Here is a 23,542-nt window from a genome sequence, read left to right on the forward strand (position 1 = left end):
AAAGAAAATTTAAGATTAATTATGTTTGAAGTTTAATTTGAACAATGCATTGCCTAAAGATGACTATAAATATATTACTACAATTTAAAATATAAAAAAATCAGTTGAAAATTATTAAAAATAATTTGTCGTCTACTTCATGTCAACTCTCTTAACTTGAGATTATTTTACCCTGTACTGCCCCCTTTTAGGCAGATTTACAAATTAATTGGGGGTAAAATAATTCCAAGGTAATGGACTTGACATGAAGTGGAAGACAAATTATTTTTCTATTGATTTGTTAAAGAAAAAAACTTCTGTAATTAATTTTTATCATAAATATAACAATAGTTCATATTTAAACATAACAATAGTTCATATTTAACTAACAGTGCATATTTAAAGTAATTAAACTTTGTTATTTAAAACAAAAATTAGGTTACAAAACAAAGAGGTTTAATAACATGAAACTTGAAAGGGACAGGCACTTTTGCCTATGATCAGAGATTTTAAGATTTATGGCTAAAAAATTTCAATTGATTTTTTTTCATATTTTTAATTGTAGAAATATATTTATAGTCATCTTTATGCAATGCATTGTTCAAATTAAACTTTAAACATAATCTATCTTAAATTTTCTTTCTTTTCTTTTGGAACATCATATATAACCAAAATTTTAAAATGGGCCTTAAATCTGTTTGCTTGCTATTGGCTTTGAAAATGTTGTAGAATCAACTAAAACTTTTTATTTTTTCAGGCAAAGATTTGAGTGATATTAAGATTCTCATAGCCGATGTAAATGATGATTCATCTTTGGACAACATGTGCACAAGTACAAAACTCGTACTGAATTGTGTTGGACCTGTATGCAGATTTTTAAACAATTGATTAATTTCTTTAACTTTTAAACTTCTTATATTCATTATGTTTCTAATCGTATTATGCTGAAAAATTAGTGAATTATGTGAAAGTACATTCATTTGTTATACGCAAAATAAAAGATTGTGAAAGTATATACTGAATATTTCAAATTGTATTTAAGGCTCATTTTCAAATTTTTGTTATATATGCTGTCCCAGAAGAAAAGAAAGAAAATTTAAGATTAATTATGTCACTAATTTTGTGCTCTGTATTAAATATTTTAAATTCTGTATTTCCAGTAATTTCATTTAAAATATCATTTTAATTATATGTATAAAACATTTCTTTCTGACAAGTACCTTTTATATGCAGTAGGTTAGATTAGTATATTTCTTTGTATGTATTTTAAGATTGCTTTTGTTTTATCAGTTTTCTTTTTGTACTCATTTGGTAAATAATTTTATTAACATAAATGTTGTAATTACAGCTTTTTTTCATTTAATGCTGGTTTGTAAACAGGTGATTATAGATAATGAGAGAACCCGCTTAAGGATGTTTTTGTTTCTGCAGTTTTCATCCTTATGCAGTGATACATGATTAAGGTCATATGCCAAAGTGATTTTCTTTTTCCTGCAATTATGCTAATGATTTATTTTTTCTTTGCTGTTATCAGGTATATGTATGAATGACAAAAAAGGTGTTTCATTTTTTGTTACAATTGTTGTAATTTTAAGCATATGGCACAGAACCCTGTTATCCTTGTTAATTGATGTAAAAGCACCTAGAACACATAAGTGCACTGTAAAACTGTAATTAAAGAATACCATACAAATACCAAGAATGCCATAACAGTATTACATAAAATAAAATATAAAACAGTAATATATTTAGGAAGATGTCAAAGTGACTGAATATCTGATGCTGATATCTAGCTTAGTTTTAAACTGGATAATCTGGCCATATTTTAGAGAAATTCTATGTAAAGTAATCTTGAAATTAATGAAAAGTGATTCTATAGTGTATTAATGGAAGTCTCTGAATATTTGTTGATAAACTAAAACTGTGAAATTTTCTGGAAAGGAAGCTTTCTTGGGGATCAGTGGTAAATAACTGAAAACTGCAATTACTTTGATTTTTCAAATAAATAGCTAAAATTCATCAAAATGTATTTCAGAAGTCTTTCCAATGATATAATCTTAAATCATTATATAAGTTATACATAATAAATAATTCATAATGAATGAATTAAATCAACACTTTTTTATAACGATGATTTTGAATTTAAGGTTAAAAACTCTGTTGTTATTTTGATAAGGATTAAGGTTTCGGTGAAGTTGCTGGAAATATTTTATTCTCGCTAATGAAAAAGGAAATTTTTTTCAAAGAAAATGTTGTATGGTTATGTTATTAATTTTAAATTTCTAACATAACATTAAGACACTGCTAGATGACTTTTCATCCCATCTGACCTCTTAACTGGAATGATTACAACAAGTTAAAAATCTAAAAACTGTTTATTAACTTACCAACTTAATGCCTAAAAAAAAAATTAACAGTTAAAAAAAAACCTTGCAAGCTAATGGGGTTTTGTTCCCATTAAATTTTCAGTTACATAGACAAACAGTTCAATACAATGCAAAATATAAAAAATTAGTAAAGCCTAATTTCCAAACTTTGCTTCTTTGACTAAGTGCTTTTAAAGAATTCATGACTAGCAGAAACTTTGCTGACAAGCAACTTTGTAACAGCTGAAAGTCTAAAATAAAATAGAGTAACGTCAGCCTATGCCACCAAACACTGTCTCCTAAGCTTTCAAACTTTTCATTATTTGTGTCAGCCTATGCTATCAAACACTGTCTTATAAACTTTCAAACTTTTTGTTAATTGTATTAAACTAAGTTGCGTTCCCATGAAGCTGAGGAAAGTAGAAAATATAAAAAAATCAAAATAAAAAGTTTATTGCTTAACTAAAATAAACCTTGCAAAATCATTAAAAGAATTAAAATATCAGAATAATGAAAATGTCTATTCTGACTGTATTAATAAGATTCATTAATTGTTATGTGATTGTGTAGCAGAAGTAAATTATATGTAATATTCAACTAAATTACCAGTTAATTTTTATTTAAGAGTTAAATATTTTCTCAGCCAATTATAGAAATAAATTATCACCATTTACCTTATGGAAAAGAAAAATCAAACTAATATATCTAAATAAAATGGTAAGACATATCTTTCTGTAACTAACTAATAGCATATAGTATACACAAGGGCTGTTTATAGTACACAAAAGGAATGTTTATGTCTACAGAAGGAAGTATATATTAAGAAAAAAGATGCAACTGAATTTGGGAAAAAAAAAAAAAAAAAAAAAATAAACATTTACTATTTTTTATCATAATTTAGCAGTTCTCAAAATGATTAAATATAGATCTTCAGTAAAAAAGCTTTCAAACACCCACTCCTTTTTAAAATCAGCAAATTTGACTTGAGAAAAGAATTTTAGCTTCACTGCCTCTAATGGAAAAACAAAAGTTGCATTACTGTAATATTTTAAGATCATGAAAATTTAATAAACTATTTGAAATAAGAATGAAATATAAGGAATTTTTCTTTTAGCAGATATGTAATTTGTCAGATAGTAACTGCTAAGATCATTAAATGAATTAAAATCTCGGAATAATAAAAATGACTGTTCTGACCATATTAATAAGATTCATTAATTGTTAGATGATTAACAGAAATAAACAATACATAATATACAACTAAATTCAGTTAATTTTTCTATATTTTCTACTTTCATCAGCTTCAAATCTGACAGATATCTAGTTATATCTAGCTATTGATAAATATTCATGAAGCCAGGTAAAGATGTTTTTTTGGAATTTTATTTCATTACTAAAATTTATTCAATCTCATATTTTTTCAAGAAAGAGACTATAATTTTTCCTCTTTTAAATTTAAAATTAAATCAATATTCAAAAGTTAAAGCATTCCTATATTTAAAAAAATAATTGTAATAAACTAATGATAGAAATATTTTGATAATCATGTAGTATGCAATCTACTTGTTTTTAGTTAGTTATTTGTTTCTTAGATGATGTCACTAAAACACTATTTTTACATTTGAATGTGCAATAAAATGGTTAAGAAAAATAAATTATTTAAACAACCAGTTTTATTGCCACCATCTGAAAAGTAAATAACTAAAAGCAGTAGATCATATACTGCATAATTACCAATATTTCTTCATGCTGATACTTTAATATGAATGGTGCCTTATGAAGTGGACCTCAAAATTTTGCTTCTTATGAAAAATCTGATTACATCACCTGGTTAGAACAGAATATAAGTTTGTTGTTATCCTGTTGTTGAACATCAAGGTAAGCTCAATGAGGACCTGTAAGGTCAGCAAGTTGTTACATTAGCTGTAAATAACGCAAGATAAATTACTCTTTTATTATGCCAATTTTGGCAGGAAAAGGGGCATACTTTTTTTTTATGGTGCCTGATTTTTAGGATACACTGTATGTGCAATTTTTTAATTTATTAAATTTTGCATAATTTATAATTAAAAACTATTATTAAAATAATTTTGAAATTAGATTGACTATAATTTGATAAATTTTGGTACTTCAATATGTATGTATGGTATTGCAGATTTTTTTTCTTTTTACTTTTTTTACAGTATCGATTTTTTGGAGAAAAACTTGTTCAGCATTGCATAAAGAATAAAACTCATCATATTGATGTCAGTGGTGAACCACAGGTAATATTCAGTTTTTATTCAGCAAATTACTTTTGACTCAATTTTTAAAGTATTCTACAATAGTGATATTCATACTCACTTTTGTAGTTTTTAGAAACTATCCAAGTTAAATATTTTGATGAAGCAAAAGAACAGAATGTATATATTATTGGTGCTTGTGGCTTTGATAGCATACCTTGTGATATGGGAATAGAAGTTTTGCGTAAAAAATTTGGTGGTGAGTTAGTATATTTTGCTTTTCCCAAAATTTCAGTGTTATAAATCTTGAAATTCATGCATATTGGAAATGTGATTTTTAATTATGCCTTAGAGTTGATATATTTTGTGCATATATTTATAAACTTGGTTTAACACAACTTTCTTTTCTTTAATATTACTTTTCTTACAATTTAACCATATAATGTTTTTGTTAAGTGAAATAAATGTTGCATAATATAGTAGTCATTTATATAGTTTAACTTTTCATATCAATAATATAAATAGTGGGCATTATCTGGTAGATGGAAGGAAAATGATTTCACAATATTTAGGTGCAAAGCTTATGATAAATTGATAATTACAAAGTACTTCAAATTTATTAAGCTTTAAAAAATGGGGGCACCCTTGTTAAACTAAAAAATAATGTGCTATATTGAGTGGCAAAATTCTAGATCTGTGTTACTGCATTTACAACTGACATTTGAAGTGACCTAGTCTAGCTGTTATGCAATTTTCCAAGAATTTGAGTATATAATGGATCATTCATTGCAATGAATAGATACTGGAGAAGAAAGCACTTGTCAATCTATTGGCAATCTGCAAATTGCCACCAAATAATGTATATAATATCGTAGCTGGTTTAGATTTTATGTTTAGATAATAATTAAATTTTACTCTTGACCACATTATAAAACAAATTTGACTTCACCCCTGTTTTTTACATTTCTATAATGATATAGCATAGAATTTGTATGTAAAAATAGTCAACCCTGTGATGCAATAAGCTGTTTTTTACATTCTTTTTGTTTATAATAATCATTTGTGCTCAGCTAATGTGCAAGTACCAAGTTGTATTTTTATAACATGGTTAAGAGAAAAAATTTTTTAGTTTTATTGAAAGAAATTTATAAATGTCGATTAAGTCCAAAACATTTAAATATTCTGTATTTAAATATCTTGAAGAAAAACTTTAAAAAATACAAAAGATGAGGAAAAGTTGATTTGTTTGTGATTAATGTCAAAACTTTTATTCAATCTTGCAGTGCTTTTTCATTAAAAATTATTTCTATAGTATGTGATTTTATAAGTGTTCTTAATACCACTTAGTTTTAAAGCTAAATTGCATTAACTTTTAAATGTGAAAATTGCATCTTTTAAGACATTAACCAATCGAGAAGAAAAGCTTCTATTAATGAATGCAGCAACATGAAGACAGCTTTTCTTACATGTGCAACATAAAATAGATAATTTGATACTCAAACATATATGTTTAAATATTCAATGAACGATTTTACATTGCACATATGATTAGGACAAAAGTCGATTTCGGTACTTTTCCGTTTCGCCGGCACAAATCTCGCCAAGCAGACTTTGTTCGCGACAGCATACAGTATACACATAAAAAATGTAAACAAACGTTAGTTCTAAGAATTTTTTATTTTGAAGGCATAAACATTTTAATATGGTTTAAAATTTTGTAAACAGCCAATAAATTTTTAAAAAGATATTAAGAATTTACTATGCTTTCATGGTACAACATCCTGATTTGCCAGTTCATATCACTTGAACCCATGTGATCTCATCTCATGTAAACTGCGCTACAAAAATGTAATTCTCTCAATAATTATCTACATTAATTTCAAGTTAAATTTTAATTTGAATAAAAGTTTAAATGCAAGAATTATTTCAATTCATACGAATAGCTTACTCAGAAATTATGTAAAACCGTACTGCTTTACTTCGCTAGTGCATTCTCATTAGAATTGATGAATTTAACCCTTGATTTTGCCTTTTCTATACTTTCGCCTTCGGATGAGCGGTGTGATTGCATTCTAATTGACTTAATTACCACGAATGATCTTAGGGCATAAAATTTAACTATCTTGTAAAAATTCTATGTAATTGTATGCCAGTATTGAAAGAAACAATTAATCTGATAAGAAATGGCTGCAACTTGTTTTGAAAATGAGGCGTAAAAGGTTACCAGCGAAGATATTCCATTTGGCATCAGTTGCACCATTGTTAGCGACTTTATCGTTTGCGCCAGCAAAACGGAAAAGTACCTGGATTTCTTATAATAAAACATATCATAATGTGTTATTAAAAAGAATGAAAGGAAAGAAAGAATATTTTATAAGCTATCGGTTATTAAATATTTTTTAATTTGTAATGAATAATGAAAAATAGTTAATTTTAAATTTACTTCTTAATGAGTTGCATACACTTTAATTTAAAAATTGAACAATTGATTATTTTTTATTATTTGGTTAAATTTCAGTAAAAAAAGGCTGCCTGCATTTTTAATAGACACCAGTAAGGATTTATTTTCTTCATCAGCAAAAGTTATTCTGAATATATTAGATTTTATTCCCATTGTTTATCAAAATGAATTGAGCCTCTTTGGATTGCAAAGCGATGCTAGCTTAAATCTGAATATGTCCAATTATTTTTTAAAATCTGATATTAAAAGCTATTTTTTTTGGTGTTTTCAATTATTTTTGTAGTTTTTGCAATCATGGGTTGAATTTTGTTGTTCTTAACAATTCATTGAAAGGAAAGGTTTTTTAATTTTTATTAATTTTAGTCATTAATGTTCATTGATTTTAAATTTATTACAAACATGTTACTAGGTAATACTTTTATTTTTTATTAACATTATAACTGCAGGAATTTTTCTTTATCTACTACTTTATTTCTGAATTATTTTATTGTTTAAAAGAATTTATGAAAATTCTTTTGAATGTTTCATGATGTAGTAAAATTGAATATATAGTTAGTTATAATTCACATAGTATTTTTTATAATTTTAGAATAACTCGATTATATTTACTGATGTCTCGAGTTATACGTATACTATATAGCAGAACCTCTATTAACCAAGCATCTAATAACCGAGGTCTTTGATAACTCAGTTGGCAGTCTGTTTATAGAAATTACAGAAAAATATTTTAAACAGTAGAAAAGGTAAAAGGAAAATCAGTAACATTAGCAAATTCTCTCATCAGTGATTGATTTTAGGCTTTATCTGAGATGGGTCATTTAACAGTCTTCCTGTTGTGAATTACAGTCAAGATGGGTTTTATTTACTGCATTTCTTCACATTTTCCTCCATGGCTTTTTTAGCCACTAGGTTTTGAAAATTTTTAAATATTCACAGAATTTTCCCCTTTCTCTGTTGTACATACATTTTTCTAGTCTGAGGATTAGTTTGTTTCAATTAGTATTTGCATTTTTGTATTGGAATTTTATCCATTTTATTTTCCCTCTGCATTTATTATTTGAAACATATTTAAGGCTGCATGAATGCTTTCTTGTTTTTACTCATTGGTAACATGAATACTAATCAGTTTCACACGAAAGCTCTGTGTGAAGGTAATTGCCTATTTTGCCTTAATAAATTAACTTGACCATAACAAAACTTGTTTAATCATTAATTATTTAATATTTAAAATGAGACAGCAAAATCAATATCTTGTATTTTATATAATTTAAAGTTTTATTATCATTACTGAACATTTATATTAACCTTTTGATGGTCTTCAATGAGCTCGGCTCCCATTCCAGTTACACGGCAGAGTTCGCACAAACGAACACAGCTCAGATTATAGATTTATGATGGACAGATCTTGCACTATTTGAGAAAAACGAATTGCTTAACCTCGCAACTCTGCTTTAATAACCTATGTTTGAATCCGACAAAACATGAATGTTTGCTGGTTTTTTGCATTACTGTCATAAATAAAAAGAAAAGAAGCCCTTAGAGAGTCCTTCACAATGGCATCCTTTCCTTAGATAGCCTGGCATGCTTTAAATAACATTTTATTAATTATAGAAACAAACAAGCATAATAGAGGCATTAATACTTTTTATTTAATTTTAAAAATCATGATATTTTTTAACGCTAAGCAGGTACAAGTCCAAGTTGAGATCTTTGAAAGGTAAATCATGACTACACAAGGTGTCCCCATAAAGTAACCATATAATTTCTTGTAAATAAGAAAAATATTACTAACCTTCAAGTAAATCAAAATAATTACCAGAAGAGTATATAAAATTTTTCAATGTTGGGTCACAGAAACACTGTTTATAGGCATCGGATATACACATGTTTTTGAAATACACATTACGTTTGAGGCATTTCTAAATTTCTGTCCTTTCATAGCCACCTTTAGCTTCAGAAAGAGGGGGGGAAATCAGCTGACAATAAGTCGGGAGGATATGGTGGATGATTTATCACTGCAATTGAATGTTAAGCAAGATATTATTGCACAAACAGTGCTGTATGGGGCCTAGCGTTATCATGCAAGAGAAATCATTACCGCACATATAAAGTTTTTTCCTAACTCGCCATATTCTATTTCTTAATCAAAAAAGTACCTTCTTGTAATAACACTAATTGATTGATTTTCAGAAATAAATTCAGGACGAGTCCTTCATAGTAAAAAATGCAATCAGCATTGCTTTAGTCTTTGATTTCAACATACGTGCCTTTATTTCTTTTGTATTGAAAAAGACTATCCTTTCCCTGGGTACTTACTGGGAGTGTATCGTTTTGTTTCTGGATTATATCATCTCATGTCCTGGTATGATATACTTGGAAGAAATTGTAGTCCTGTCTCGCAACAATCGTCAAATCTTCACAACAAGCTTTCCTGTCTTTTTTTTTCCTGTTCTGTCAAAATCTGAGGCACAAATCAAGCACAAACTTTTGTCATTTTCACATTTTCAATTAAAATTAACCTACAGCTTTCTTTGCTTATCCCAAACATGTCTGAAAGGTTGCTAAATTGTTACATGTCTATCGTTTGTAACCAAAGAGTGCATTTTCTGCTTATTTTCCTCATTAAAGTTGAAGGGTGTAATCTTTGATTCATCATCAACATTTTTGCATCCACATTTAAAGGAACTGTACAACTTACAGACATGTGTTCTCGATAACGCTGCATCACCATGTATGGTTTGAATCATCTCTATCATTTCAGTAGCAGATTTGGTTAATCTATATTTTAAGGTGTCCCTTGGATTATTGTGAAGTTGTTTCATTTATCACTAAATTGTTGTTTCACTTATAGTAACCTGAGTAGTTGAATGTTATGGAAACCCTATTATGACGTGATTGCGCTGAATTTGACTGATGGGGAAACTATTTGTAAGGGCTTATTTCCACATTGATTGTCGATTAGCAAGTACATTGTGTATTTTGGGCTTTACATTGTAAAATGGCTGCTGGTGGTAAACTGGGTGTTTGGTAGTGTAGAACAAAAGAGCAGAAGTTTTTTTTTTATTATTATTATTTTTTTTTTTTTTTTCCCCCCCGTGGTTGAGGGCAGAAGAAAAGAGACTTTGTTGGATGTAATTCAGCTGAATATTTTACGTGGAACAACAATCTTTTCCAACTGCTAGAAGTCATATAATTGTCTTTTTGATAATGGCTCCATTCACTTCTCGGTAAACCATGCAGTGACATTTAAGGATCGGGAGACCGGAGCTCACATCAACACTATAGAAGGTATATGGAGTGTAATAAAAAGAGATTTTCAGAAGAAATGCCACCGACAGAACCAGAAGAAATGACACCAAGAAGGATATTTTTTACTCTTATTTTTGTGAATTTATGTGGTGATGCCAGTATACAGATTCTAAAAAAAAAACTAAACTCAGTGGCGTAACAGCCCTAGTGGGCCAATGCCTGCAGTGCCCCAAAATCTGCTTTCTTGACCATGGGCCCTGGGTTGCATAAGCATATGCCCTGAACAAGTGGTCAGCTTGTTGCAGGACCCCCCAGTGTGTCGTCCCCAAGAAAACTTGGTACTCATTTTATTGAGCCAAAGGATGGAAATCAAGGGATGAAAGGCTGAGTCGAACTTGTCTGTGGTGCTGCACAATGCACTAGCCACTGTGCCACCAGGCCTCATACAAATAATTTTAGGAAGTTTCTGGATACTGTTAAGGAATTTTGTGTGCCACAGACTGAAGATACAGAAATTTCTAAATAAGGTAAGTGAATATTTCGTTTGTGTAGCGTTTAAATGCGATAAGATGTATTTTCTTTTTTATGTTATTTCATTGTTTGATTTAAAATGCAGTTTATTGAAATTATGTATTTTTTGTTTCACTTTGGTATAGAATTTGGTGCTTCTTCGATTTTTTTTAAAGTGGAAAATAGATCGATGTGTACATGGACAAAGTCGAGGGAGTGCGCAATGCCCAGTTTGCAATTTTCTGCTGTTTTTTTTAAATGAAAATAAGATTGGATGGATTATTCAATTATGGCAAAGCACACAAGGGCTATCTGCCTAAAGGGAGTGATGCCTTCGTGGAGGACCTTCTAAGAGAAACTGGCTCGTATACAAAACACATGGGGAAAACCACGAAAACGGCCATGCAGCCAGCCTGTTTGCGGGATTCGAACCTCGGACCGAACTACTAGTGTTCAGCGTCTTTGCCATTCGGCCGTTAGTGGGCTCTTAAATTAAAATAGATTAATGTGTACATGGACAAGGGACACCCTAAAAAATATTTTTACTGCAGATTTACCTAATTTGTAACAAAATTTTATGTTGTAATGTTTTTCCATCTCAAAGCCTTTTTTTTTTTTTTTTTTGGTACAGTGTCTTTTCAGTAAATGAAAAATGATGTTTTGATACGCAAAGTAACTAATTTAAAATTTCTTCAGCAAGAGTTAAGATGTCATACTTTCTAAACATAAATTTATTCCTTCAGTTTTCTTCTTTCACTATTGTTTGGTCTTTTAATTTGTCTAGTTACTTAATGGATGCACCTGGTAGCTTTAGTTCAGTCATACTTAGAGCTTAAATTGTGCTGGAGCCCACTGGAGACCGGCTCCAGTGCTTCTTAGTTTTGGGAATAAATCGTAATTCTATCCGGAGTTCACCGGAGCCCTTAATCGGAAGGCTCCGACGCTTCTTTTATGTAACTGAACAACAATTTAAGTAGAAATTTGATCTCGAAAATTTTATTTTTTGCAATAAAATTATATTACAAATCACTTATTAAATTTTAATTTATCTCTTTACATTTTATTTAATTTTAATTATTTAATTACTTTAATTTTAAATTATTTAAATATTTAACAATGATAACTAATTTTATTTAATTAAATAATAATCAGTAATTAAATAATAATTGACTAATATTATTTATTAAAATTAATTAAATAATATAATTAATTTCGTAATAATTAACTATTTAATTTTAAAATTTTTAATGAATTTAATAGTTATTTTATTTATTTATTTACTTTTGTTCCTCTTTGCTGACGGTCTTCCATAGGGCTCCGTCACTTCTAATTTTAGAAATTAAGCCCTGGTCATACTGGAATTAAAGTTGATGTTAAGAATATTTTACTGTTGCCAATTGCAATTGCTAGTAGTAAAAGAAACTTAATAAATTTAAAATACTAATGAAGTAGAATCTGAAAAGAGTATTGATAATGAGTAAAAATTATAAAAAGAATAAATTAAGTCCAATACTTTTTTACATTAATTACATTACTATTCATGCTATTCAGTGTTATTTTCTTTTCACAAAAATATATTTTTTTACACTAACTGTAAATAATTTTATTTAAAAACTGTAAATCATTGTATCTTTTTTTACATATAAAGTAATTATTAAAAATATAAAAGTATTCTCATATGAGAAAATATGTATTTGTAATTTTAATTATTTTCTATCTGTATGAAAAGAATATACCTGTATTGAAAGAAATTGATAGGTACATTTGATAAATTATTGCATTGTGTTACTTCAGTAAAAGACTGGTGATTTAGATTTAAAAAAAAAAAAAATTCTAAAATATTAACAACCTTCATGTTTTAAGAAAGTATTTGCATTCATCTCAGAGCTTCTTTTTAAATCTAGAGTCAGAGAATACAAATATGCTATAATAAAGAATTATAAATGTTAGGTATATCTTATCATGGCAGGAGAAATTCTAAGCATTTATTTATAAATGCATTCCAATGTTTAATAACTTCCTTTTGCATTTTTCACAAAATTTTTTTTTTTTAAACTGAGATGTCTTATTTAAGCAATTAATATCAAAATTTTCAACTATGTTTCTCTTTCTCTGCACATTTCTATATCCAGGATGCAAGCTACTTGTATTATTTCTAAATGCAGTATTTTAAATGTGTTTTTAAATGTACACAGTAACGATTTTTTATTTTCTTGTAGACAACTCTTTCTTATATTGGATCAAAAATGAAAGTATTGCATAATATCTTTTACTAACCAATGTTTAGAAGGAGCTTAAACTAATGTTGACCAGTGTTTAGAAGGAGCTAAGCTCGTATTTGTCATTTGACCTAAAAGCATTGCAACCTTATTTTTTAACATTGCAAATTGCTACCATTTCTTAAAAGTCACAGTGTATCCTCTTTTATTCATTCACTTGAATATAATATTCTCATAATCAATGCATATTTCCTACTCATATATGGTCAGTGTTCTATTTTTCATAAGAATGAATCCAGAAAGCAGTCAAGCATTTTGTATGGGATGTTTTCATGAAATATTCAGCAACTCCATGTCCTTTAACTCGTTAACGCCCAAATTATTTTAAAATGAGAATTTTTGAAAAATATTTTAAAATTACATTTCATATATAATAAATAAAGTAATTATGAAGTTTTATTCAATTACCATAATTAGCAGTTCAGATAATAGGTGATTTATAAATAGATCACTGGGCGCTTCGGGTAATAAAAAAACAAGTAACTGCCGTCTGATCTTATGTCTGAAAAATTACGAAATTAGTTAAAAAATATGAATTTTTTGCAAAATTAAAACCATTTAAAAGCAAAATATCTCATTTTACTGATCTAAACTTCCTTAGTTATACTTTTATTGAGCAAATTTGCAATATTTAAGTGTGATATAGTGGAAAACATTTTATACAAAGTGTTACATCGCATTTTGTACGAAACATAATGGGACTTCCCTTACATTTTTTAAACTGGCATCGCCTTTGACCTTAACATGGTCTTTTCTATCTAAACGTACAAAGCCTATTATTTTGGTCTCGATGACATCGCCAAATGTTTTCCAATGCTTTTCTTTGTATTTGTTCCCAGTTTGAGGTACACAACCCGCGATATGGCTTCGGATGTCTTTTATACTTTTTTCACCACTTGTGTTTCAAACGATTCATTAGAAGTTTCAGGAGTATTCTTAAAATTCTCTACACCACAGTATAAGTCAAAATTATAACAATAGCCCTTTACTCCACACATGGCCCATGATTTATAACAAAACCATATAAGTTTGCCGTTAAGAAACTGTCATCAACAGATAGAAATTTATTGAAAATTCCAGATTTTTTAAAACTGCAATTTATATGCATGATTAATTTTCCTATTTTGAATGCCCGGTCTGATTTTTGCATAATTATTGTTGGCAAAATAAGTTACAGATTTAATTTCTAAATATTTATTTAGAGTTTACTATTGGTACCATGAGATCTTCCTTTGACCAGCAATCACGTTCACTATGTAAAGTATGGTAGCCAGAGAAAATCAAAAAACCAATAAAACTCAAATCGTCAATTGTAACTGAAAACTCTGGCTTAGTTTTCCACACTTTCGCATACCTTTCTGTTTCATTTAATCATTAATTTGATAATTTTGATAAACTCATTTTTGTTTTAATTTTTATTACTGGCGCTAGATGTAGATGGCAGTTACTCCAAAACGTTAGATCCCAAATCATTTGTGTTTTTACCGATGGAGTGATCATTTCACCATTGTCAAAGCACTCTTTGTCAGTCACTTTGGCCACCTCAGGCTGTAAAGAAATTATATCTGACTCAGTCTCCTTATAAAATATGTATTCTAATGTTTCTTTGGCAGTGTGAAACACTTTACGCCTAGACATTTTGAAAAACATGAAAAGGGAAAAAATCGGTATAAGGTACCACTAACGCCCAGTGATCCGTTTATAGATCAGCATGTTTAAGCTAAAAATTTAATTATAAGAACAGTTGTTTTTCTAATCTAAATAACGCATAACAATTAAAGAGGTACTGAAAATGTAGAACACATAAGAAAAGTATATCTTACTTTTAATTTTTTTTTCTTTTGGATACAAAATCGAAAGCTATGCTATGAAGCATCACTTGGCTAACTTCAGACATTATCTGCTGGACTGTTTTGGAAAAGAGTGTTTCAAAACGCCTTTGGGGGTATGGCCACAAGTGTAAGGAAAATCAGCCAGTGATAAAAAGAAGTGATTAAAATATATTTTTCTCAATGGTCATTCTAAAAGTAGGTGATCTATAAATAGATCACTGGGTGGTAAGGGGGTGAAATAGTGATTTCTGAAAGTAGGAATATTTCTTCCTATATGGCAAAAATGATTTTAAGTTCCTCACTACTTTTTTGCTAATTTCTTTTTTTTTTTTTTTTTTTTTTTTTTTTTTTTTTCAATAGAACTCACAATTTTCTAAGTTTTCCAAGTTAACTCTTTGCTTACGTTTTTCCTGTATTGAAGTATAATTAGACAAATGTTTTACTTTTTTACAAGTATCCTCTCACGTATTGCAGAGGAGATCTATTTCTGTTGTCATTTATGTTTGCATCTGTTAGAAAAAATGCTTTTTACCTTTGATTTTCTTTCATTTTTATGAAGATTTTTGATGATAAAAAAAATTGCTTCTATAAACTTTTGATACTGTGTCGGAAGAACAGCTGAATTTATTATTCTAAAAATTCTAAACATAAAGGTTTGCAAACTGAATCCTTAAGTATTCTTCATTTTAAATTTTACGTACTGCATTTATAATTTTAGAAAATTTAATATAATTTGACCTTCAAAGCTAAGATTAAAAGCTTCTGAGCTTCAAAGCTCAGAAGGTAAAAAGATTTGAAATTAGAGACCAATTAGTTTATTATGGAAGTTCTAGTGTTAATATATTAAACATTGTAACAATTATTTTGGATTATTGCATTTTAACTAAAACTATAGCATGTTTCTACTAATGCATATATTAGAAAACTTGAGAAGAGTCCCAAAATTGAAATTGTAAAATTTTCTTAGTCAAATAAGTCAGCTTTTACAGTTTGCTTAAGAGTTAATTCATCAGTATAGTTTGTTAAACTTTTCATGTATTTAATTATATAAAAAAATTATTTTCAGGGGACTTGCATTCTGTAGAAACATATCTGAAGGCAAAACTTCCACCAGTTAGTATCTGACTTTATTATAATTTTAAATATAAACTATTAAATACATATGCTAATGCAAAAATATTCTTTTACAAATTTAGGGTAACACTGTCAATTTTGGAACTTGGCAGTCTGCTATATATGGTCTAGCACATTCAGATGAATTGAAACCACTCAGGAAAGAGCTGAAAGAAAAGATTTTTACCAAAGGATTACGAAAGCCAGATTATCATTTAAAGAAAAGGCAGATATTATTTTATGATTTCTAGAGTAATAATTTCTATTTTTGATTCACTTTAAATACAGTAATCCCTTCCTGAATGTGCGAGCTATGCTAATAACTCATTGCATGTATCGCAAAATCACATTCTGTGAAGTTAATTTTCTATGAGAAAAAAAAAAAAAAAAAAAAAAAAACTTAGGTATAGAAAGTATGTATAATTAAAAAAAAAAACTTAAATATTGTTGTAATTGGATTTCTATAACTGCTTAGTAAATATGATGTGTATTAGTGTATAATCTTACAAATATTTTTTTAAGTATCTGGTGATTTTTGCTTTCAACAGAGGTCTGATGCAACTCATTCAATGTCTTCGGTAAGGAGTGCAAAGTATTCTCTTTTTTCATTATTTCGGTCAATCCCCATTACAAAATCAGACAATTCCAGTGCCTCCTCACTATCATTGCTTTCATTGTCTCCTGATGATATAAGGTCATCTACATCTTTTGTCATTTCACTATCGTCATTCTCAACTAATTCTTTGATTTTTGCTTCTGAAAATCATTCACTGCCTTCTGGTTTTGTAATCTGTGTAATTTTTTTGGCTTCAGTTTCAGTCAATAGAAATCCTGTAAAACTGTTCACAACTTCTAGCCAGAGCTGTTGCCAACAAGCATTCATTGTTGATGAATTCTTTTGTCCCCATGCAACTTATGTGTAATGCGTTTGGTTTCTGATTGTAATTTATAATCCAGACAATTAACTTATCATGTCTGCAAGTACTGCAATCTGTAATGTATGAGAACTTTGTAATCGACTACACTTTCACAAATTGACAAAAAATGCTGTAAATCAAATCTGAAATTATGTATTCTGCTGCAAGTGCGAGTTTTATTCTTGATTAATAAATAATTTTTATTTCATGAATTGCGTAATCATTTATGTGTAGTCTTATATTCATCTACTTTCAAAATGCTTGTCTTCATGTAGTGTTTTATTTGCAGAAATGTAAGTCTAATAGATTTTTGAATATTTATACGATTTATTGATCCATTGGTGAGATTAAGGAAGTAGTTTTTGATGGAAGGAATAAAACCATCACATTTAGATGCAGTGTTATGAGTGCTTCAGCATTGTGTTCTGGAGCATTTTTTAGAATTAGGAGAATTTCAAAGTTCAGATTTTTATCCTCTAAGCAATGACTGACTTCTTTAATGGATGAATTTTTAAAGCAGTTATTAAAGAGGGCTGTAACAATTTGGCCGACACTCTACAGCATTCTGCATATAATTGAAATTCTCATGTTGGATAAATTAAATGGAGACAGTTAGGGAAGCCCATATACACAAAATTGCATTCTGCAAGTCCACATTTGACAAGGGTTTACTGGATATTTTGGCCTTGCTTTTAACCAAGTTTGCTAGGGTGGCACTTTTAAGCCAAACCTAAAGATTGAGTTCTTTCCCTATCAATTAAGTTGGCCTCCCAAAATTCATTTCCATTTTGGGCTTTTTTTTTTTTTTTTTTACTTTTATATAAACTAAAATTACTAATATAAAAGTTATGTAAAATTCATTTTATAATCTTTCCTCAAAATGTTGTTTTATTGTTGGTTGCATGGGGGAAAAAAATATTTTTAAAATGCAGCCCTTTAAAGTTTGTAACTTTCTTTTTACCAAAGATTTTTGTCTTTGTTACAATAGTTTGATAGCTAACATAAAATTGGGAATTTTAGTTTGTAATTAATATTAAGTCATTTGAATGCGACTCATAACTGTACTTGTCCTAATATTCTTAAAATTCCATAAAAATGCCCTAAATTGTCATAATTTTCAGTAATTATGTCTAAAATTTCCAAACCGTTTCTAGTGGTCCTTTCACGATTCTATCTTTTATTTCTAAAAATGAGGTAATTCATGTTCTCACAAATGCCTTTTAATTGACTTCCACTCAAAACTTCTGTCATTTGGTTAGTATTACTATTAGCCTGCTACAACAAAAGAACTTTATGTAAACAATGAAAGCAAACAACTTAGCCTGCTAGAACAAAAGAACTTTATGTAAACAATGAAAGCAAACAACTTTGGTATTTCTTACCAGTGTGAGTGCTTACATTTAAAAAAGCAGCTTTGGCACTGTGCACATTAAACTTTATATATATATATATATTATATGATTGTGATTTTTTATTTTTTGAAGGTTGCTATAGTGTTTTTTAGTTTTTGCCAAATTAGTTGTAAATACTTCCAGATTTCACCAAAGCACTTGTAGTGGCTGATTTAAAAAGGAAGTAACCACAAATATTTTTAGAAATGTTAAATGAAATCCGCAGTTTACACCTCTTCTGTAATCTGAGATTAATTTGGTAAAATCTATTTTTGTATTTATTTTGTATTTAATAAATGTTATTCTTTTCATGATGCTTTATTTATCATTAGGGTTGTCACTAGTCTAGTTAGATTTCATGCCAATGTTTATGTTTGGTACTAAGTGGCACTCTGCTAACAGAAAAGTACCCTAAATTTTTGTGTTTTTACTATTCATATTTTATTGTGAAATTGTATGCAATTTTTTTAATTCAAGTTATGTTCAAATGCTTTTTCAACTGATTATTTTAAAAACTTAATGTCCATATACATTTTTCCTTTATGCTTATTATTTATTTTATAATTTTGTGTAGTAGCATTCATTGCAATAAAAGAGTTATGAGATTATCAAAAAATAGTTCCATATTTTGCCACAGAGAGATAAGATATGCTAATAAGATAGATATTTGAAAGAGATAAGATAAGATATTTGAAAAGATAAGATATTTGAAGACTATTGATATTTGATATTTGATAAAGATAAGATATTTGAAAAGCATTTTAAGATATGCTTTTCAAAATAGCATTTTTATGACAAGGTATAATATTCAAAATAAGATTTATACAATGTTTATTTTAAAGATTTTTTTATGAAATCTGAATATTTGTATCAATTTTAATGTAATGAAATTTATTTATTTTAGACCTCTTCTGTTCAAAAGCAAAGAAGCTAAAGGCTGGTGCATTCCATTTATAGGTAGTGATAGATCTGTTGTATTAAGAACACAGATGTACAATTATCAATTTAAGAATGAAAGACCAGTGAGTAAATATTTGTTGCATTCTTTAGCAAAAACCTTAAACGTTTACTTATTCCGAACAAAGATTTAACATATGAGTAAAAATAGGTTATAAGCTTCAAATTAAGAAGGTTTTTGAAATTAAATTATGAATTATATTAACCTTATTCTTTTTATACCTTTTAAAATTCAATGAATTAAGTCTCATTAAATATAACAATCAAATGGTTTTTCAGAGTTGCTGACAGTGTTTGTATGTACTTGGCTTAAAAGTAAAAAAACTGATAATTCACCTTTTAGTTCAATGTGATTGAACTTAAAGTTTAGGAATATGTTGCAGAGAATAGGGGGAAAAAAAAAAAAAAAAAAAAAAAAAAAAAAAACAAGAAATTATTTTTTGTGTAAAACTAGTAAAAATAAAAACCTTTTTTGGAGGGGGATGGAAAACTATGATAGTAAATTAAATTATACAGACTTTCATATTTGCTCTTATTTATAAGACTATAAGTTCATTCTTGTGTAGAAAAAAGTATTTTTCCTTTTCCATTCTCTAGTTAAATAATGAAAAAAATATAAAATTAAAATTATCATGGTAGAATTTCTTTGATTGAAACTATAATTTATTTATTTGAGATAAAATATGGCGTATACATTTTATTGTAAAGTACATTGTACTTGCTCATTTCAGTAAGTGAAATAATATAAAATGTAAACAGAATTTTTAAAATTAAGTCATTTGAAGTGTTCTTTCAGCATTTCTAAGGAATAAAATAATTATTGTATTTCAGAAAATATTCTTAAATAAAGTTGTATGTTAGGAATTCCTCTTTGACAGAAATAATGATTATAAATATGAGTTAAATATTTAATTATAGTAATTAACATGCAGTGCAGTCAATGGAAATGCCTTTTCTTGATCTATAAGTTGATGTGTATCACACAGTCTGATATATATAATACACTGAGTGTTTTTTTCCTCCTTAGGTTCAAGTTCAAACATATATGAAAACTTATTCCCTGTTTTATGCTTTGGTGACATTACTAATGGGTGGAATTTTTATGCTGATGACGAAATTTGTAATGGGTCGTTATTTACTGGAAAGGGTTTGTACTTCTTATGTGTAGATATTTTCAGCCTAAAAACTGAAATGAACAGTTTTTGCGAATTATTTAATATTATATAAAAGTAATGCAAATAATATATGAATTTTTTAGCTTTAAATTGTAAGTAAGCTTTTCATTAATTTAGAAAATATCTAGATTTTCTGTTTTACATTTAATATCATTAAAATAATGTCTTAAAAATTGTTTTTCCTAAATAGTAAATTTGAATATTCCACTTAACCTTCCCTTCCCCTTAATGTGGTCTAGGAAACTAAAAATTTGTTAAAACAATTGCAGCATTGCATACAAACTTGTGGAAAATAAAATTTTTGAATAATCCACTTTTTCGATTATATTAATGTGATTTAAGTATCCAAGACTTGTCACATATTTCTAAAACTAAAAGAATCACTTTCTGTTGATATCAAATCTATAATTTTAAGCAGTAATAAATGATGTCAGCAATTACATATTTCATAATACAGCTCTCTCTTGATGGAATTATTGGCAGGAGATATTAAGCCATGTAAGCAAAAAATATGTCATTTACTGCATTAGCATAGTCCTGTTCAGTAATACTGTATATCTGACGTGATTCAGAATGAAATGAGAGGTGTCAAAATAACTAATAATTTTTGCTGCATCTGTAGTAATTATCAGTTATTTATCAAAGGCAGAAAATAACATCTTTTGGGAAATACATATATGCTGGTTTCACAGAATGAGTATTTCATTATTTTATAGGCTTTATTTTGTGAGGGAGAGGTAAATAAACGAGTGTGAAAAGAATCGTCAGGCATGTAGTAGGCAAAGCATCAGATACTATACTCTCTACTGGGCAAGACAGTGTTGTTAATGCCCAAATATGAGCGTGAGAAATTTAGGAGAAACCTGTGTAAGTAGCTATTTTTATGTGGTAATGTGAATTGGAGTCTTTTTAGCTTTGCTGTTATTTCAACTTACTGTTCTTCTTTGGTTGTGGACATCCAGAAGCTGCATTAATTTGAAATAAATTTATTACTAGTTACAAGGTACTGCATACAAGGTACTTACAGTTTTACCAGGAGACTCCCAGTCTTAATCACATCTCCTGCTAGATCACCAAATCTCCCATTTTTTTACTAAGGAAAATGTTTCCTAGTAATACATGAAATCGGTTGAATTCAGGGGGTACACTGCTCAAAAAAAAAAAAAAAAAATTGGGACAGACCTATATCTCCCGATCTACTGGGCCGATTGACAAAATTCAAACTTTCTCGAAAGTTTCATATCTCGAAAGCGCGACTTAAGATATATATTAGATTTATATATAGCACTATTCTAACATAGGTATTTTGACACAAAATCGGACTTTTCCTGAAATAACATACCAATTTTTGTACATATTTCGATTCTACGACTCAAATTACGCCGAAATATGAAATTTTGTAAAATTTGGAGCAAAATTTACGGAGAAATTCACAAATTTATGTTGGCACTATTTTGTCAGTTACCAAGAATAGTTCACTTGGCGAACTTCTTAATATATGGCAACCTAGTTTCCTTTCCGTGAGAGGAAAAAAAGTCACCATCGTTCCTTTTTTCCAAATAATATTCTTTATATTGTATTTTTAATTATAACTTATTATTTTAAGTAATTTTTTCTTTTTCGAATTTCATTTTAATTGTTTAAGTTGCATGGTTTTTTTCGAATAACTGTTTTAAAAATTTCTATTTACCTATTCGAACTGCGTAAATAAAGGTGCAGCGTTTATTTTTTTTCAAATAGTTTTCTTTATATATATTTTTTGTCATAGTTATTATTTTAGATAATTTTTAAATTCTTATAATTTTATTTTAATTGTTTGTGTTGCATTGTCTCTTCAGATAATTGTTTTAAAATTTTCGATTTATTCCTTCGAACTGAGCATTTTAAATAAATTTTCCATAATTTGATTTTATTTATTTGAATTGCGTTTCTTTCGGAGGAATACTTTGTAACCCAGATTACGATGCGTTTGAAAACTGCATACATTAAAAGAGCAAATACAGTAAAGCATAGTTAACATGCCTTTCAATGTTCTGTTCAGAAAAGATATATATAAATAAGAGAGATGAATAACCGACATTTTAACTTAGGATGACTTGCATACACTGCTTTAAACAGTTTTATCATTGTGCCCATTGCTTTACACAATTTTATCCTACATTTGGTTTCTTAAATGTTATTCATATTTTAGTCAAATATTTTATTTTTGAAATCGTAAGAATCAAATATCATAAGATTAAAAAGTTTTAAATTAAAAAAAAATACAAATACTAAATTTTACCCAAAAATTTATTTTTTCTTCTCTTTTTCTCCAGGCATTCTACTTTATTCTTGCTCTTTTTAGGCATTCCGCAAGTATATTAAAAAGCATCCAACTTTTCGAAATATCTTGATATTTCTGACAATCATTTTAAGTAAAGTTATCGCCTTCCATTTCATAAAGGCTCGCAAACGGCCGAGCGGTAAAGTCGCTGAACACTGGTAGTTTCACTCCGGGGTTCGAATCCCGGTAAACGGGCTGTTGCAAGGGTGTTTTCGTGGATTTTCTCATGTGTACTGTGTATGCCAGCTGGTTTTCCTTTGAAAGTTCTTCACAAAGGCATCCTTCCTTTTAGGCAGATAGCCCTGCTTTGACGTAACTTAATAATCCAATTCAATCCACTTCATCAATATTTGGTCAGAGCCTTTAGCAGTCTTTAGAGGCTAAACATTTTGAAGGTATGAGATGAAAGAAAAGACTGGTTTCATCAAGAGGTTTTGGTTTATTTAATTATGACAAAGCACACTAGGGCTATCTGCCTAAGGGGAGGGATGCCTTTGTGGAGGACTTTCTAAGGAAAACTGTCTCGCATACACGTTACACATGGGGAAAACCACGAAAACGCCCATGCAGCCAGCCCGTTCGCGGGATTTGAACCTCGAACTGAACTACCAGAGTTCAGCAACTTTACCGCTCGGCCGCTGTTTCATCAGGAGGGAAAAAAACACCTTTAGGTGACATTCACATACAATACTGGATAAACTCCTGAATCTTCAAATAATTCGACTGAGAAAATCATGGGATTCTCCATTTCTGGTACGATATGATGTT

At 28.6% G+C, this 23,542-nt stretch overlaps 2 protein-coding genes across 2 annotated transcripts in view; one reads left to right on the top strand and one right to left on the bottom strand.

The window, feature by feature from the left end:
* Positions 1–23,542, bottom strand: part of LOC118191357 (coiled-coil domain-containing protein 97) — a 170,800-nt gene that overhangs the window by 14,088 nt on the left and 133,170 nt on the right. The window lies entirely within an intron of this gene.
* LOC118191356 (saccharopine dehydrogenase-like oxidoreductase) overlaps positions 1–23,542 on the top strand; it is a 37,199-nt gene that overhangs the window by 599 nt on the left and 13,058 nt on the right. The window contains exons 2-8 of the mRNA XM_035362159.2: positions 737–843; positions 4,529–4,609; positions 4,697–4,826; positions 15,965–16,011; positions 16,095–16,237; positions 19,224–19,341; positions 20,304–20,423. Of these exons, the coding sequence (XP_035218050.1) occupies positions 737–843; positions 4,529–4,609; positions 4,697–4,826; positions 15,965–16,011; positions 16,095–16,237; positions 19,224–19,341; positions 20,304–20,423 (746 nt within the window). The remainder of the gene's footprint in view (positions 1–736; positions 844–4,528; positions 4,610–4,696; positions 4,827–15,964; positions 16,012–16,094; positions 16,238–19,223; positions 19,342–20,303; positions 20,424–23,542) is intronic.

Source organism: Stegodyphus dumicola, chromosome 8 (assembly GCF_044657685.1).
Source record: "Stegodyphus dumicola isolate Sdum_Otavi_A_Nest chromosome 8, ASM4465768v1".
Lineage (NCBI taxonomy): Eukaryota > Metazoa > Arthropoda > Arachnida > Araneae > Eresidae > Stegodyphus > Stegodyphus dumicola.